Source organism: Culex quinquefasciatus, chromosome 3 (assembly GCF_015732765.1).
Source record: "Culex quinquefasciatus strain JHB chromosome 3, VPISU_Cqui_1.0_pri_paternal, whole genome shotgun sequence".
NCBI classification, from domain to species: domain Eukaryota; kingdom Metazoa; phylum Arthropoda; class Insecta; order Diptera; family Culicidae; genus Culex; species Culex quinquefasciatus.
In genome coordinates this window covers 27,207,837-27,225,869 of record NC_051863.1, presented here as the reverse complement: position 1 = coordinate 27,225,869, position 18,033 = coordinate 27,207,837, and the positions used below count along the sequence as shown (strand labels likewise).

Genomic DNA, 18,033 nt, shown 5'->3' with positions numbered 1-18,033 from the left:
GAATCCGGTTATCAGTGTGGGGATGTTACGTAAACATAGGGGGGGGAGATCCCCCGGAAAGTGGTTCCGGAAGTGCCCGCCGAAGAAGAATCAAGTGGTTTGTGTGCTAAACGATGTGTTCCTCCTCCTCCTCCTACTTTCAGCTCTCGGGGCTGTACGAAGCGAAGCCGCCGATCTCCAAGGCCAAGATGGCCTCGATTACCCGGAGTGCGATGAAGGCCATCAAGTTCTACAAGCACGTCGTGCAGAGCGTCGAAAAGTTCATCTCCAAGTGCAAGTCGGAGTACAAGATTCCGGGGCTGTACGTGATCGATTCGATCGTGCGCCAGTCGCGGCACCAGTTCGGCACGGAAAAGGACGTGTTTGCGCCGCGGTTTGCCCGCAACATGGAGGCAACGTTTGCGCACCTGTTCCGCTGCCCGCCGGAGGATAAGGTGAGTGCTGTAGGAGTGCAAGAGGGAGGGATGGTGAGAGAGGGAGGGACGTGGTTTTACCGTTAGATGCCGGTTAGAAGTGAGATTAGTTTGGTTAAAATAAAAGAGAATTGGTGAGGTGGTCGAATTAGATTTTAAAGGTATCGAAGGTGGTAGTGGTTTCCAGAAATAGTGTTATCTTTCAGAAAACGTGTGATAAAGATGAGAAAGTTAAACGTTCTGAAGTAAAAGTGCAAGTAAATGTCTTGATAAAAGTGTTTCAGAATTAAAGTTAATTTATTTTGGCCAATTTAAACTCGAACTCAACATCAAAACTACCTAGCTAAGTGTGAATCATGTGAAAGTTTAAACAACTAAATGTTTTAAAAAGGCATCAAAATTCGATTAAAAAAGAAAAATAACATTACCAGTGTGGATTTGCAAACTAGTATCTTACTTATTCAGTGGATGTTTAAATTTAACATAAGCAGGGTAGACAGTTTGTTTAAACGTCCACATTGGTCCATTTTTACACTGTATTGCTTTAAATTGAAATTAAAACTCCACAAAAAAAAAGTAGAGTCTTTAGATTTTCGCAAAATATTTCGATATTTTAAAATTTGTATTTTTCATTTGGCTAAAACTTTGTCCATGCATTCCTAACGTCAAAAAAGCAAATTTGCATAATTAGTTTTTAAATAAGTCTCCATACAATTTTGCGGGCTGGTCATACAAAATGGGTACGTAAATACAGTCCAGACTCGATTATTCGAAGTTTAGATTAACCGAAGGTTTCTATGGAACTTCGAATAATCAAATCGCGAGGAAAACATATTTTTTCGCTTTTTTTCTTTTTCTTGTTTTAAACATCAAATTCGAGTTCTGCGACCCCATTTTAGTCAAATTTGAATGGTTGATTGCTTTCAATATTGCATCACCGCCATTTTGGCCGCCATATTGAATTTAAAAATTCTTAATCACTTTAGAGTAGTTTAGGGGTCATGCTAAAGCTCAATAATAATAATAATAATAATAAAAAATCGTGTATCGATTATCCGAAGTGAAACTTTACCAAGGCCTTCAGATAGTCGAGTCTGGACTGTATATGCAAACCTGTATCTTGAGACGAGCTTTTCTGATCTGATTCTGATGATTATAATTAAGAATCTTTAGGACTATTCAGAAAAAATCACACTTAAAAAAATACCCATTTCTTTATTTAACATTTGTTTTACTAAAAGTGAGATTCACAAAACACGTGGTTTAAAATTTCCAAAATTTTCCGATATATGTTTTATCTTTTGAGCCATAGTGCATGATGGTGCAAAATCTGGTTCCAGATTTTAAGGAATTTTTGATAAAGTGCACCGTTTTGGAAATTTTCAGCAATTCAGAAAAGACCAGAACATTTCACAAAAAAAAACATTTTTTCAACATTAAAAATGGAAAGTTTTCGAGATAACGTCACTTGAAAATTTCATAGAAAAACTTATTTTCATTCATTCGAATTCTTTGTGGAACTGTATCTCAGAAACTAATAGTCCAATTTCTAAAACCTCAAAAATATGTAACCAAAAGTTGCTTCAGCTTGTAAAAAATAGATATGTTTAGCATAATCAAAAGTTTTTTCGATTGCAAATTCTATCTGTTATTAAGAATGTTTTTTTTTGAAATTTATTTTTGTCCGTTATTTTGACATTTTCAAGAAATTACTATTTTTTCAAAAAATCCTATCTTCTGAACCAGTCCTGTATTAGTCCCCTAAAACATATCAAAAACGTTCTGAAATTAAAAAAAATACATTTTTTGTGAATTTAACTTTAAGTAATGAAAATTTAAAAATGGAAATCAAGATTTTTTCTGTTACTTTTGTACCCAACCCTCTCCGATTTCAATGAAACTTTGTAGACATATTTTTGTATTTTGTAATTTAAAAATTACTGTATCTCGAAGCCGTTGCGTCGTATCAAAAAAATGGTCAAAGACAAACTTATAGGAAATTGGACGGGCTTTCTGAAAAAAAAAAAAAAAAAAAAAAGATACACTGAATCAAAAATACACGCCACATCTATGAGATTTTTTGATTTTTAACTCTAAAACTTAAATTTAAAGGTGAGGTCACGATTTTTTTTTTTCTGTCATATTGTAACCGGAGGCGGTCGGTCGGATCGCATTGGCGTAATTAAACGAATGGCTTAAGCGCCACTCCCAAAAGGAGACCATTCATCATGTGCTGCTTTGCCCAGCTATGAGACCCTGCCACAGGGCGGGTGTATCCTTGATGCCAAAATTTGCGATTGAGAACGATCCGACTCATCCGAGAACTCGGCGGTTAGCCGAGGCGCTACAAACGGAAGAAAAAGATCGCAAACTCAAAAAAAATACCTCAGATCTAGAAAACAAAAGATTGTACTTGCCCCGTTCTTATCATCACAGGTAGAAAATCTCCCCAATCAAATTTCCCCAGAACGCTTCAGAAGCCAGAATGGCGGAACCAAACAGAAAACTACCGCGAAAGTCGTGAAAAGATGCCTCAGAAAACATTAGAAAAAACCACAACATTACTCTAGGAACTCAAAAATCGTATATTCAGGTTCGCATTTTCGTAGCTACAATTTTATTTAATTACAAAAAAATACTTCGGGCCCTACGAGATTCGATCCGCAGATCTTCAGCATGTTAGTCCTACACGGTACCTCGGTACCACTCGAGTTTTCCTGTCTCTCTACCTGTTCATTTGCAGTGCACTGCTTGGCTAGGGTGTGCGTTGGCTTGGGGGGCGAAATTCATTCGGGGTCGCTATAATTCATTCACTGGGGGCTTGCGATCACGCAACATAACATGGGGGTGGCTTATGTTGCCCACGGGGTTGGCGGAAAAAGAACTGGCCAACGATCGATCATGCGCATGTCGAAAAAGGGTTTGTACTTACACGACCATGGATTTACGTGTGTTGGTTGGCGATCCGGCGATCAGGTGGTGGCGCGCTTACAGCTTCGGCTACGGCGAGATGGTTCCGCCGGCGGCTAACAGCAGACGGGTTGGCACTATCGGCGGGTGCTCAGCATCACTTCCGGTGTGCGGGGGCGCACAGGTGTGCAGCTAGGATGCTGCGATGATAGCGTCGGTTGCGACGACGGCGCGGATGCGCGCGGGAACTTGGCGGTGTACCTAGGCCTCCACGAGGCCGTTCCGGTTCGGTCGGTTGGATCGAGGGTTCGACCGCGGCGTGTGTTGACGGACGCCGCCCAGCTCGTGTGTTGACGGACGAGCTGCTTGGGGGTTCACCCCGGAACTTCGACCCCTTGGTGGAGTCCAGAAGCGCTGGGTTGTCGGTTGGAGTGGTCGCTCTGCTACGGATGATGCCGGTTGCCACCTGTGCCGAGAAGATCGCCCAACCAATTCCCAAAAATGAGCCAACGCACTAGGTAACCACAATTTAACAACGTTACCTGGAGTATCAGGGTTTCAAACGGTTCCGCCACTACCCTACTCCTAACTCTACCTAGCCGCGAGCTCTAGAAATAAAATCGCAGAATTAACCTCTGCCACTGAAACACTTCCACGACTTTAAACTAACTTCCAAAAAAACGATTCCAAACGGTCCTTCGACCACTCCTGCTTCCTCCACGATCAGGGTAAAAGTGACCGAGTCGAAGTTCTAGAACCCTCAGTAGAGGTGCAATTAGAACAACTTCGGTTCTCTAGAACTCGAGCAACATTACAATTGCAATAATTGTGCGAGTTTAGCCGAAGCATCTCTTAAGAATTTGCAATCTCTGACTGCCGAACTAGAGTGCATCGACCTCCCGTTCGAGTCAAAAAAGTGCTCTTGTCGCAAACTTTAGCATCTGAAGATTCTTCCTTCTTGTGCGGATCTCATAACAGGTCAAGGCAAAGTATTTTGAAAGTCTCCCATAAGGGGTGGCGCTCAACCCATGACATAATTAGGTCGAGGCGTAGCGCGAGAAGATAAGCCAACCATAATTATGGCACGCTAAAATATTGGCGAATTCATCTTTTCTGTCTGCCGATCTTGCGGCAGAGGGTTGTACTGATGGTACTGCTACATCATTCCCTACTAAATTTTCGAAAATTTGATTGGTTTGGAACTGAAATTGAAAATTTCTTACCCAAAACCAATCAAATTTTCGAAGCTGAAATTTATCTGAATTTCTGAATAACATTTCGCTTCCGGGGTCATATAGGGTCATCGCCAGTGGCTCACTCTCTGTTTCCAGCACGTAATTTCAAAACTACGGCTGCTACTAGACCATCAACGTGTTTAGACTCCGGTCTCCAGCAGAAGCTACTAAGAAAATCCAAAACTTCATATAAAATTCATCGAACTAAAACTATAATAATATCTACAAAAGTTCGGCAAATAAATATGTACAAGAATAAAGAAGAGCTAACTAAATATATTACATGAGGAAAGGATATACAAAAAACCGCAACTTCAAAAAATATCAAACAACAGCATAAATCATCTGCTGATTTTGAACTGAATTACTGCAAAAATATTGAGAACTGACTTTGAAAAGTTTCCTGGTAGCTGGCATCGCAAACATTCTAACAATCATAAAAAAATCTCATCCTAAAAACATTCCCAAAAAATCAGCAACGACCTTCTACCTCAGTGATAAACACCAAAAACCAAAGAGTCGCTCTATTCAATCTATCACCTTAAGTGAAAAAATAACCGACAAATTTAACTAGTGTTCAAACCTCAGAAGAAAATTTCCCAAGAAAACAGAACATCATCAAATTTGTCTTAAAAATTGGTCTGTTCTAAACAACAGGAAACTACCTCGATATCCCCAAAAAACGTTTCCATGAAGTTTAAAACTCAAATTCACAACAATCTCTAACATTAATTTGCATTAATTACGAAACTGTTCATGAAACAACAAAACATAAAAAAACTGCATTGACGTACCCCTCGTCCATCCTGAATGAACAAGTGTTCATTTTCACGTTCACCCTGTTACCAGTCTACCAGTCAACGGGATGTAAACAAAGTGCGTGGAACGAAAAAATGTGTGTCGGGAAATCTGTGTTTTTGTCGCGGAAAAATGTTATGGTGCTAGGAAAACTGCTCTAGTGATGGAAAACGGAAAAGGAAAGTGAAATTGAATGTGTCGCTAATTGTGTTTGGTTGTAAAAGGTGTTTTTCTATTTTATTTTCAGGTGCAGGCTGCAGAAGGCGGCCATAGAACCTGGATGAACTGGATCAAAAGAACTGAAGAAACTAAAAATAGCGCAGATTCTTGTCGGCAAAGTAGAGCTTTCGCTCACTCTGCAACGTGATCATGCGGCGCGAATGGAAAAAATGCAATGTTTACCTACGACTAAATACAAAGGAGGATCGATCAAGAAGAACTGCAAAGGAGAAGAAGATCGGTAAAGCAAACCTCTCAACGTAAACAAAACTACTTCATCGACCATAATCAACACCAATTAGAAATTATGCTGATATTATGGAAGCAACTATTTACCTCCGATGGAAAAACTTACTGCGAGGGAAAATTCAATGAAAAAGGTAATTTGAGTGCTAATTAGCACAATTCACTAAATATTTACAAAAACTAATGCCAGAATGTGTCAGTTTTAGGTGAACATCAACCTTGACCACTACTGGAGGAAATTCATCGAAAAAATATGCAAAATGGAAAATTATCAACTGGAAATGCAACAAAATATCATCAAGATGGAAAATATGTACACAATGGAAAATTATGGAGAATGTTTACAAAAAAACTAATAATCAACTGGAAAAGCTTCGAAAACTTCAGCAAACAGCTGCACACTGTCCCTGTGCAAAACCGTGAATAGTTTTCAAGTTTCCTAACAAAATTCAATAGAATAAGTACTAAAACTAGAATTAACGTAGGTACACTACTAACTAAACTTTTACTAACTAAATTATGTCTAAATATTTACAAATTTGTACAAATTCCGTCGTTTTGGCGTGAATTTTCGATGCTGTTCGGTCAATACGATCGTTTGGTACTCGCTTTACTTCTTTCGCCTGATTCAGGCCACGACTCATTCGATATCATCGTTTAGTCTCCCGTTAAACAGTCATGAATCGAGTTCACTACTCTGGGCCGGTCATCGACTTAACTCAATCTTATTTGTGGAATGAAAAGCTTTCCCGCGTTCAAGGGTTTCATTGATCGAATTAACCTCCCATTATCAAATCATCTGCCTCGACAGGAGTCAAAATCGGTGGATTTTCGTGGTTATAAATTTCCCATTAACGGTATTTTTGAAAATTCGTTCATTTTCGAACTTGTGGTCACTTTTGAATGGTGATAAAAGTTACATAGCTTGTTGGGTCATAATATTTACAAATTTCGTCAAAATCAGTCAGCAGATTTCAGCTTTTTCAGCTGGTCTGCGAAGTAAACTCCAATTCTTTTTTCCCTCGTCAGTTTCCAATTCGTAGGTGTTGCTTCCCAGAACCTTCTTCACCACGCACGGCTCGTACTTAGGGGCCAGCTTCTTACAAAACCCTGCTCCTTTGTCGGACAAGTCGAACGTCTTCTTGAGGACCTTTTCCCCCCACGGCGTACTTCGGGCAATTCGAGCTAGATCGCAGGTTGTACTGCTTTGCGTGGCGCTGATACGCGGCCGCCAGGTTCCTCTTCACGTCTTCGAACAGCTTCTTCCTCTGCGCTGAGACTTCCGTCTCCTTGGTCGCCTCCGGGGCGTGCGTGTCTCTGATCCGCGAGTACTCCCTCCCGTCTGAAACTTGGTCTCTTCCGAACACGATGAAATACGGACTGTACTTGGTCGAGTTGTGGACAGCGGTCCGGATCGCGGCCGCAATCGCTTGGATGTCATCCGCCCAATGCTTGTGCTCCTTCTTCAGCGTGGCTCGTATTGCCGTCGTGATGACCCTGTTCACGCGCTCCGTGTTGTTGACTTGCGGGTGGTAGGCAGGTGTCAACCAGTGCGTCACGTGGTACGATTCCAACAAACCCCTGAAAATCTTAGAGACGAATTGGGACCCGTTGTCCGTGAGAATGATCTCAGGTACGCCGAACAGTCGGAAGATCATGTTTTCGACAAAATCCGCTAGAGGACCGGCTTTGGCCTCTCGGAACGGTTGAACGAGGACGAATTTACTAAACACGTCGGTCGCAACGAGAAGATAGCTGCAGCGGTTCTTTCCGGACGCGGGCAACGGCCCGATGTAATCGAGCGTCACGAATTGCCACGGGTACTCGACAGGTTTCTGCGATCCCATGGGCGGCGTGACATTCACGTTTCCGGCCTTGCTGGTCTGGCACGGTAGGCACTCGCGACAGAACTTGCGGATCTGCTCGTTCATCTTCGGCCAGAAAAATCGCTGCTTGATGGCCGCCACCGTCTTCTCAAATCCGAAGTGCGCCTTGTCGTGCTCCTGCTGGATGATCTCTCCTCTCCTCGGGCATCGGAAACTGCTTCCAAGCGAACCGTGGGTCCTGTTGCCGCGACGAGCTCTTGACGTACTTCATGATCCTTCCGTCGATCACCCGGTAATCTGCGTACTCCGTCGGGCTGGACGCGATCTTAGCAGCGAGTTCCTCGTAGTCCGGATCGATCTGAAAACGGCCAGAGACTCGATGGAACGCGACAGGCAGTCCGCGGTGATGTTGCTCTTGCCCTTCCGGTATTCGAGTTGGATGTCGTACGACTGAATGCGGAGAGCCCAACGAAGAAGTTTCGAGTTGCCGGACTCCGCCCCAATCTTGAACAACCACAACAAGCTGCGCGCGTCGGTGACCACCTTGAAGCGTGTCCCCTCGACGTAATGCCGGAAGTTGTCGATCGCTAAGAGTACCCCCAAACATTCCTTCTCAACAGCCGAATATCGTTTTTGCGTACTGCTGAGCTTTTTGCTGAAGTACGCGATAATTCGGGTTTCTCCCTCTTGTTCCTGGACCAACGCGGCTCCTACGGCGTTGTCCGAAGCGTCAGATTCGATCGTGAACGGTTTGGTGAAGTCCGGATTGGCCAGAATCGGCGCGGACGTCAGAACCGACTTCAGTTCGTTGAAACTTTTTCCGCTTCTTCAGACCACGTAAACTTCTTCTTTCCTTCTTCAAAGATCCGTGATCGGCGCCGTAATGCGGCTGTACCCCTCGATAAACCTCTGGTAGAAGCCCGCGAGGCCCATGAGTCGCCGGATGTCCTTCACGCTCTTCGGCCGAGCGTAATCCAGGATCGGTTGGATCCGCGACTGGTCAATGCACACGCCTCGTTCCGTCAGCAGATAGCCCAGGTACATAACCTGCTTCCTGCAGAAACGGGACTTCTCAAGAGAGATCGTGAGACCGCCGTTGCGTAACCGTTCGGCCACGATTCGCAGCAACCGCAGATGCTGTTCCAGATCCTCGGTCGCGATCACTATGTCGTCGAGATAGACGAAGACCTGCGGCTGAAGGTCGAAACCTATGACCTTGTTCATAAGCCGGCACATAGTGAACGGTGCGTTGGTCAGACCAAACGGGCAGACCTTAAACCGGAACAACCCCTGGATGTCCGAAAAGCCGTGAAATTCCTACTCTCCTCCTTCAACGGAATCTGGAAGTAAGCGTCCTTCAAATCGATAATTGAAAAGTACTTCGCGCGGCCCAGCCGGTGAAAAATATCCTGCATATTTTGCATCGGATACGCGTCCTTGACCGTCATCGCGTTGATCCGCCGTGAATCGAGACAAACCCTGATCTTGCCGTTCGATTTCCGGACCGGCACCAACGGGTTCGTCCACTCGGAGTAACACTCCTCGATGGCGTCGAGCTCCTTGAACCGCTCGATCTCCGCGTCGATCTCCTTCTGGATGAACGGCGAGCACTTGTAGACGGGCTGGTTCCTCGGCTTTGCTTCCTCCTTCAGGATGATCTCGTGCTGGATTAAATGTGTGCGTCCTAGCTTCCCGGGCGCGGTGAACTCGAAATCCTTGACGACTTCGATCAGTTCCGCCCGCTCTTCCGGCGTCAGCTCGTGTTCCGTCTCGATGCTCTCGGGAGCTGGTTCGCCAGGCGTGTCGAACGCTGGAATGTCCAGGGTATCGTCTGGCTCTTTCTCGTCGACCTTCGGAAGCTCACCAGACGGTTCGATGTTAAAACAGAGTTGCGTTTCGGTCGCGATGTCCAGCGTTTCGATGGACTCTGGTCCGTTGCCAACGTCGATCATCGGCTGGATCTTAAAGCTTTCCCAAAAGTCGGCACCTAGAATCAGCGACCTGGAAATCTGAGGGACAATAATCGTAGGGATAATTCTCGTGATGTTCTTGTAGGTAAACGGAATGTTCAAAAAGCCTAAACATTTGTACTCCGTGCCATCTGCCGTGCTGACTTTTACCGCTGCGGGCTGGATCTTCAGGCCGTATTGCTCAGCTAAGCTCGGCGAGTTGATCACGCTGATTCCAGCGCCCGAATCCAGCAGCGCTTCCATCTCGAGGTCGAATATCTTCACGCGGATGTGTGGACATTTGGTCACACTCACGCGGATGTGGTGTACTCTTAAAAGTGGGTCAAATTCAGTAGGATTTGTTCTTGCGTTGGGAATCAATTCAGGTTGGGGGTTGCTAGGATTCCCTTTCTTGCACCCCGAACTTAGTTTCCTGATTGTTCCGGCTGCTGAACTGGAAGTTTCTTGTCGCGCATCTTTCGCAACACGTGATAGTTCGGCCTAGGTTTCCGCAACCGTAGCAGAAGATCACCTTGGGACGCGAACACTCTCTCCAGATGTGGCCCTCCTCCAGACAGTTCCAGCACTTCACAACGCCGGCTGGTTCACCGTTTCCGCCGTGACTTAGGTTGTGTCGTAGCTGTCCTTGGTGGTTTGGGTTCACCTGATTCCGTTCCGTCCTCTGATGCTGCGGAGGTTGCTGCCGGAATACCTTTTCTCGCTCTCCTTCTTGCTCGGGTTGTTCTCGCCGTCTAGCCGTGTACCGGTTGCCCCTCGCCTGACGGGTTCGTACCACGTTTACATCCGCCGACGCCTCGGAATCGTTCTCGCTCTCTTCAACGTCCACGTTGTTCACCATCCTCTGGTGAGATATTTCCCCGGACGGATTCAAGCTCATGTCCACAGCGTCGATCCGTTGACAGGCTTCTGTCAAGTCTTTCAGGGACTTGATTTGCGTTCCAGGTGCGATTTTTGTCCGGTAGTGCGAGTGCATGTTTTGCCAGAGCGTCTGGAACTTGCTGTGAGTTGAAAGCGGCTTTGACAACTGCTTGTTAAGCCTTTCGATGTCCGAAGCAAACTCGATGAACTTCTCGTTCCGGTGCTGTTTCCGCCCTTGGATTCTGCTCCGAATACCTTGTTCCTGGTTTGGATTCCCAAATCGAATCCTGACCAGCTTCTCGAATGTTTCCCAATTGTCCATCTCGTCGACAAACGTAAAGAACCAATCAGAGGCTGTCCCATCAAGAAACATGTGAGCGTGTCGGAAGATTTGTTCTTGAGAAACTCCCTCGCGCCTGGAAATTGTGTCCAATTTATACAAAAAATCTTCGATGCTCATGGACCTATTGTCCCCTGAGAACCGCAACCTCCACTTCTCAATCCGGTACAGCAGATCCCGGTCATCCAACCGCTCAGCGTGTCGTCTTCGCCCACGCGAACCGTAACTGAGAAGCGAGGACAGATCGTCATCGTCACTTCGGTTCTTGCCTGCTTGCCCACGTTGATAAGAATCTTTTGCCGTGTCCTTGTGACGTTTCCTCGATTCAAAGTCCCCGTCGTCATCACTCGAGTCTGTGATTGCGACCGGGGAAAACAAACCACTGCGGCGGACTCGCAATCTCGGTTTCTCCTTCTGAATCGATCCGGTTGGATTCCCGAGGGCATTCCGTTGCCGCCTTGAGATTGGTTTAGCTGAGATTTTTGCTGCTCGGCCATACCCGTGACCGTAACGGTCAATCCGGACAACATCCGTTCCAGATGAGCAAGGCGTCTATCCATGACCCCATTCTCATTTCCAGTTCCTCCACCGTTACCTCCATTTCCACCGGTGTTGTGGTTTCCCGGCGTACGTGGTGTACCGTATCCGCTTCCTGGTGCTGGAGTACCGTTTCCGGACGTTCCTGAACCGCCGGCGGGGTTACCGTCTGCGCCAACCTCATTTCCTGGATCTGGAATTGTCCCAGGATTCAACCAATGCTTGAGCTGTCCCTGAGCCGGTGAAGGTGGTTCAATTTCAAATTTTCTCATAATCCCCTCTAGTTCCCTTACCATCTCTCTCCTTTGAGCCTTCTCCTCTTCAGACATAGCTATACACCGTTTCGTTCGGAACCAATAATGCAACAACCGAGCCTCAATTTTTGGGGTTCGACCAGTTTTGAGCAACGCACTGTACATCAACGCGACATGTTTCTTAATTCCGTCAATTTCTTGACCAATCATGTAGTGGGAATGATAATTTTGCCAGTTTTTAACGTCTTTTTGAACAGTGTTCTCAAAAGTGTTTGTTTGCCTACCAAATCAAGACCGTCAGTCTCCGGTGTCAGTTGGTTGCGGATCACTAGCTCATAATCAACTTGCTCTGCATTCAAATATTCTGCACAAGGAAGCCGAGCCATTTTGAAAATATTATTATTTAAATGGAATGGTGCAGCAAAAAAAAAATATTCTTAAGATCTACAAATTTCTAAAACTACAAAATTATTAAAACTACAAATTATGAATAAGAAAAACGGGAAGAATCGATGAAACCAAATAAATTGCCTCAAAACTCCAAAAAAATTAAAAGCTACAAATTATTTACAAGAAAAAGTTTACGCAAAAGTTCATCAAACTGCGAGAACCAAAAAAAAATAAAACAAAAGAAAAAATAGCCAGAAAAAAATCAATTCGCTTTAGAAAATTTACGTGCCAAATCTCGTTGGGCGCCAAATGTAACCGGAGGCGGTCGGTCGGATCGCATTGGCGTAATTAAACGAATGGCTTAAGCGCCACTCCCAAAAGGAGACCATTCATCATGTGCTGCTTTGCCCAGCTATGAGACCCTGCCACAGGGCGGGTGTATCCTTGATGCCAAAATTTGCGATTGAGAACGATCCGACTCATCCGAGAACTCGGCGGTTAGCCGAGGCGCTACAAACGGAAGAAAAAGATCGCAAACTCAAAAAAATACCTCAGATCTAGAAAACAAAAGATTGTACTTGCCCCGTTCTTATCATCACAGGTAGAAAATCTCCCCAATCAAATTTCCCCAGAACGCTTCAGAAGCCAGAATGGCGGAACCAAACAGAAAACTACCGCGAAAGTCGTGAAAAGATGCCTCAGAAAACATTAGAAAAACCACAACATTACTCTAGGAACTCAAAAATCGTATATTCAGGTTCGCATTTTCGTAGCTACAATTTTATTTAATTACAAAAAATACTTGGCCCTACGAGATTCGATCCGCAGATCTTCAGCATGTTAGTCCTACACGGTACCTCGGTACCACTCGAGTTTTCCTGTCTCTCTACCTGTTCATTTGCAGTGCACTGCTTGGCTAGGTGTGCGTTGGCTTGGGGGCGAAATTCATTCGGGGTCGCTATAATTCATTCACTGGGGCTTGCGATCACGCAACATAACATGGGGTGGCTTATGTTGCCCACGGGGTTGGCGGAAAAAGAACTGGCCAACGATCGATCATGCGCATGTCGAAAAAGGGTTTGTACTTACACGACCATGGATTTACGTGTGTTGGTTGGCGATCCGGCGATCAGGTGGTGGCGCGCTTACAGCTTCGGCTACGGCGAGATGGTTCCGCCGGCGGCTAACAGCAGACGGGTTGGCACTATCGGCGGGTGCTCAGCATCACTTCCGGTGTGCGGGGGCGCACAGGTGTGCAGCTAGGATGCTGCGATGATAGCGTCGGTTGCGACGACGGCGCGGATGCGCGCGGGAACTTGGCGGTGTACCTAGGCCTCCACGAGGCCGTTCCGGTTCGGTCGGTTGGATCGAGGGTTCGACCGCGGCGTGTGTTGACGGACGCCGCCCAGCTCGTGTGTTGACGGACGAGCTGCTTGGGGTTCACCCGGAACTTCGACCCCTTGGTGGAGTCCAGAAGCGCTGGGTTGTCGGTTGGAGTGGTCGCTCTGCTACGGATGATGCCGGTTGCCACCTGTGCCGAGAAGATCGCCCAACCAATTCCCCAAAAATGAGCCAACGCACTAGGTAACCACAATTTAACAACGTTACCTGGAGTATCAGGGTTTCAAACGGTTCCGCCACTACCCTACTCCTAACTCTACCTAGCCGCGAGCTCTAGAAATAAAATCGCAGAATTAACCTCTGCCACTGAAACACTTCCACGACTTTAAACTAACTTCCAAAAAAACGATTCCAAACGGTCCTTCGACCACTCCTGCTTCCTCCACGATCAGGGTAAAAGTGACCGAGTCGAAGTTCTAGAACCCTCAGTAGAGGTGCAATTAGAACAACTTCGGTTCTCTAGAACTCGAGCAACATTACAATTGCAATAATTGTGCGAGTTTAGCCGAAGCATCTCTTAAGAATTTGCAATCTCTGACTGCCGAACTAGAGTGCATCGACCTCCCGTTCGAGTCAAAAAAGTGCTCTTGTCGCAAACTTTAGCATCTGAAGATTCTTCCTTCTTGTGCGGATCTCATAACAGGTCAAGGCAAAGTATTTTGAAAGTCTCCCATAAGGGGTGGCGCTCAACCCATGACATAATTAGGTCGAGGCGTAGCGCGAGAAGATAAGCCAACCATAATTATGGCACGCTAAAATATTGGCGAATTCATCTTTTCTGTCTGCCGATCTTGCGGCAGAGGGTTGTACTGATGGTACTGCTACAATATAGAAATAGTTAAAAATCACCAAAAAAACCGTTTTTTCAACATTTTCATTTTTAAAACCGCTGTATCTTCCCAAAGATTGGACATAGGACAATGGTCAATATAGAGACTTTTATGTAAAATTGTCTGGAGAATCGATTCCCACCACCGGTTTTCAAAAATTTTGACGTTTAGACCACTTTAAAAAAAAAACAGTTTTATTAAATGATTTTTGTATTTTTTAGGAGCGACATACCATCCTGCATTTTTCGTCAGTCTTTTGGTAACATTCTTGGCTATTTCCTCAAAAATTTTGAACGAAAAAATCGTGACATCACCTTTAAATTTAAGTTTTAGACTTAAAATCAAAAATCTCATAGATGTGGTGTGTATTTTGTTTCAGTGTATTTTTTCAGAAAGCCCGTCCAATTTCCTATATGTTTGTCTTTCACCATTTTTGATACGACGCAACGGCTTTAAGATACAGTAATTTTTAAATTACAAAATACAAAAATATTTAAATACCTTATGTCCTTCTCAAATGTTATTTTCGAGTACTATAGGCTCCATATACACAAAAACGGCTTATATAGGCCTAGGATAACATGTCTACAAAGTTTCATTGAAATCGGAGAGGGTCGGGTACGAAAGTACCAGAAAAAATCCTGATTTGAGCTGGAATTGCTCCAATGAAATTATCTGCGTCGACATTATTTTTCAAAGTGTATGTCGCCAACGCACAGACTCAGTCGCCAACCGATCGTCCGAGAGATTGGATGGGATGGGGTTTGGGGAGGCTTGGGGACTTGGCAAAGTCAATTCCCGCAGCTGCCGAAATTCCCCCTCGACCGCCACCTGCCCCTTTTGCCTCGCCAGATGGGGTTCAAGCCATCGACCTTCCGCTTACAAAGCGAAACCCGTACCACTACACCACGAGAGCTCGGCAAAAAATATGGTTTAAAAATTTCTAATTCATGTTCAAAACATTTGGCATAAAAGTTATTTAGAGAGATTTATGAGAAAGTTCCTATAGACTTCCAACGAAATATGTCGATTCAGCTCTGAAAATGTCGGGAAACTTGTTTTAAATTTGTACTTGAAAAAGTGTTACAATTCTGAGAAATTTAACATAAATTTTGAGCATTACGGCACAGTCCAGACTCGATCGGCCTTGCAAAAAGTTCATTTTTTTTCGTTGTCTAATTTTTGATTGTCGAGCTTAGGTATGATCCCTAAACTACGCTAAAATGATTTAGTATTTTTAACTGTTAATTCAATTCAATTGTGTTTTTATTAGAATTTAACTGTTCTGATCCAGGATGTCACATTTGCAATTACTTAATCCACCCTTAGGTGGTTGGTGCCTTCCTCGCATTTAAAGGGTAATGCTATCAAAAATAGACACAAAAGGGCGGACCTTTCAGTTTTTTTTTTATCAATTTGACTAATTATTCATACCATCATATTGGGTAGTCAGATCTTCATAATTCAGGGCACTTATGTGCTTACAACTTATGATAGGGTAGTCAGATCTCCGATCCAATTCATGCTCGTTGGAAAGGTTTTTTTAATTACTTATCCAACGACAGGTCACATGTTAGATCCGGACAACGTTTTCATCAAAATATCCAAGATCCGGCCTCCAAAAAGTGCATAAATAACACTTAAATGCTTATAACTTTTGATAGGGTTATCAGATCTTCAATGATTTGGTCGAGTTGGAAAGGTCTTTCAAATACCTTTCTAAAAATGTATAACATGACGGGTTTTCTTACCAAAACCACCCTTTTTACAATCTTCCGAACTTTGGTCATAATTGTTTTTTTAGCATAACTTTCGAAGTACTTAACTAAACTGCATAATTTTTAATGGCGACTTATGGGACCCGTGTCGAGATAATCGAGTGACATTTTTTAATCAACATCCCACCACACGCACAGACATTTGCTCAGAATTTGATTCTGAGTCGAAAGGTATACATGAAGGTGGGTCTAGCAGGTCTAATTGAGAAGTTCATTTTTCGAGTGATATAAAAGCTTTTCCTCAATAAAGTGAGGAAGGCAAAACAAGAAAATGAAAAATTACGATTTTTTTTGTTCGTGGTTCGATTATCCGAAGTCCCATACAAACCTTCGGATAATCGAGTCTGGACTGTATTTGAAAAAAAAATGTTTTTAATTTTTAAAAACAAACTTGAGACTACAATCTGTTGCAAATTAAATAAATTATATTTATAAAATTATAATAGACAAAAGTTCAAAAATATTTCTATCTTGGAACGGTTCTTTCAAATGACTGAAGTTTCAAAAGAACCGCGGCTCTTTTTTCTGAGCCATTTTTCCTTCACTCTTCCAAATGAACCGGTTCTTTAAACGGATCGCTATTTTTGCCCACCTCTAGTCTGATTTATTTTATCAATAGAGCAGTTCTCTCAGATTTCGGTCATTCGATTTTTTTTTGTATTTTTTAATCCGACTGAAACTTTTTTGGTGCCTTCGGTATGCCCAAAGAAGCCATTTTGCAAATTTGTTGGTATGGGTACGGACTGCACTGGAAAAAATGATACACGGTAAAAAAAATTTGGTGATTTTTAATTTAACTTTTGTCACTAAAACTTGATTTGCAAAAAACACTATTTTTTTTTTTATATGTTAGGCCGATGCAAATATTTAAAAAAGTTTTTGTCCCTCGGCCCTGGCCGAGGTCAAGGGGGCAAAAAATAAAAAAATATAAAAATTTAAATAACAAGCCAAAGTCTTCACATTTAAATGAAAAAGTGTTTTAAAATACATTTTACACTAGTTCAGTTGTTTTGCAATCTCTAGTTTTCAAAAATCTAAAATCTGACAAAAATAAAATTGTATCGAAAAAAGATTTTGCATCGAAAATTTTCAAAAAATTTAAGAATTTTTAATAAACCCAAACATGCTAAAAATGATTTTAAACGCAGAAGAATGTGTTTTAATTTGATTTCAGCTGGTTGCACTTGAATTTTTATTGATATTTTGAAGTTTATTGTAAAATATTTTTTGCCCCCTGATTTTTCGGGCCAATTTTGAAGGGGGTGACAAAACTTTTAAAAATATTTGTACCAGCCTTATAGAAGACATAAAATGCCAACTTTTCAGAAATTTCCAGGTTGTGCAAAAATTATTGACCGAGTTATGAATTTTTAATCAATACTTATTTTTGAAAAATCCAAATTTTGGTCGCAAAATTTTTCAACTTCATTTTTCGATGTAAAATCAAATTTGCAATCAAAAAGTACTCTAGTAAAATTTTGATAAAGTGCACCGTTTTCAAGTTAAATCCATTTTTAGGTAACTTTTTTGAAAATAGTCGCACTTTTTCATTTTTTTTAAATTAGTGCACATGTTTGCCCACCTCTGAAAAAATATTTTTGTAAAGCTGAAAAAATTCTCTATATTTTGCTTTTTTGAACTTTGTTGATACGATTCTTAGTTGCTGAGATATTGCCATGCAAGTGTTAAAAAACAGGAAAATTGATGTTTTCTAAGTCTCAACCTAACAACCCACCATTTTCTAATGTCGATGTCTCAGCCACTAATGATCCGATTTACAATGTTAAAATATGAAACATCCGTGAAATTTTTTGATCTTTTCGAAAAAAATTATTTTCAACATTTTAAAAGGGTGTAATATTGAATGTTTGGCCCCTTTGAAATGCTAGTCTTGGTTTAAAAATTTTGAAAATTTTTTTTCGAAAAGATCGGAAAATTTTACGAATGTTTCATGTTTTAACATTGAAAATCGGACAATAAGTTGCTGAGATATCGACATAAGAAATTGGTGTTTGGTGGGTGAGACTT

The 18,033-nt window shown here is 42.9% G+C and overlaps 1 protein-coding gene and 2 long non-coding RNA genes across 3 annotated transcripts in view; 1 reads left to right on the top strand and 2 right to left on the bottom strand.

Moving 5' to 3' along the window:
• LOC6043556 (SR-related and CTD-associated factor 4) overlaps positions 1-18,033 on the top strand; it is a 40,467-nt gene that overhangs the window by 326 nt on the left and 22,108 nt on the right. The window contains 1 exon segment of the mRNA XM_038266393.1: positions 144-434. Within this exon segment, the coding sequence (XP_038122321.1) occupies positions 144-434 (291 nt within the window).
• LOC119770836 lies at positions 3,028-4,764 on the bottom strand. Its single transcript, XR_005279017.1, has 2 exons — positions 3,866-4,764; positions 3,028-3,789 (listed from the first exon to the last, which is right to left on the bottom strand). It is a non-coding gene; the product is annotated as an uncharacterized LOC119770836 (long non-coding RNA).
• Positions 13,004-14,217, bottom strand: LOC119770837. The gene is made up of 3 exons (XR_005279018.1): positions 13,733-14,217; positions 13,605-13,670; positions 13,004-13,527 (listed from the first exon to the last, which is right to left on the bottom strand). It is a non-coding gene; the product is annotated as an uncharacterized LOC119770837 (long non-coding RNA).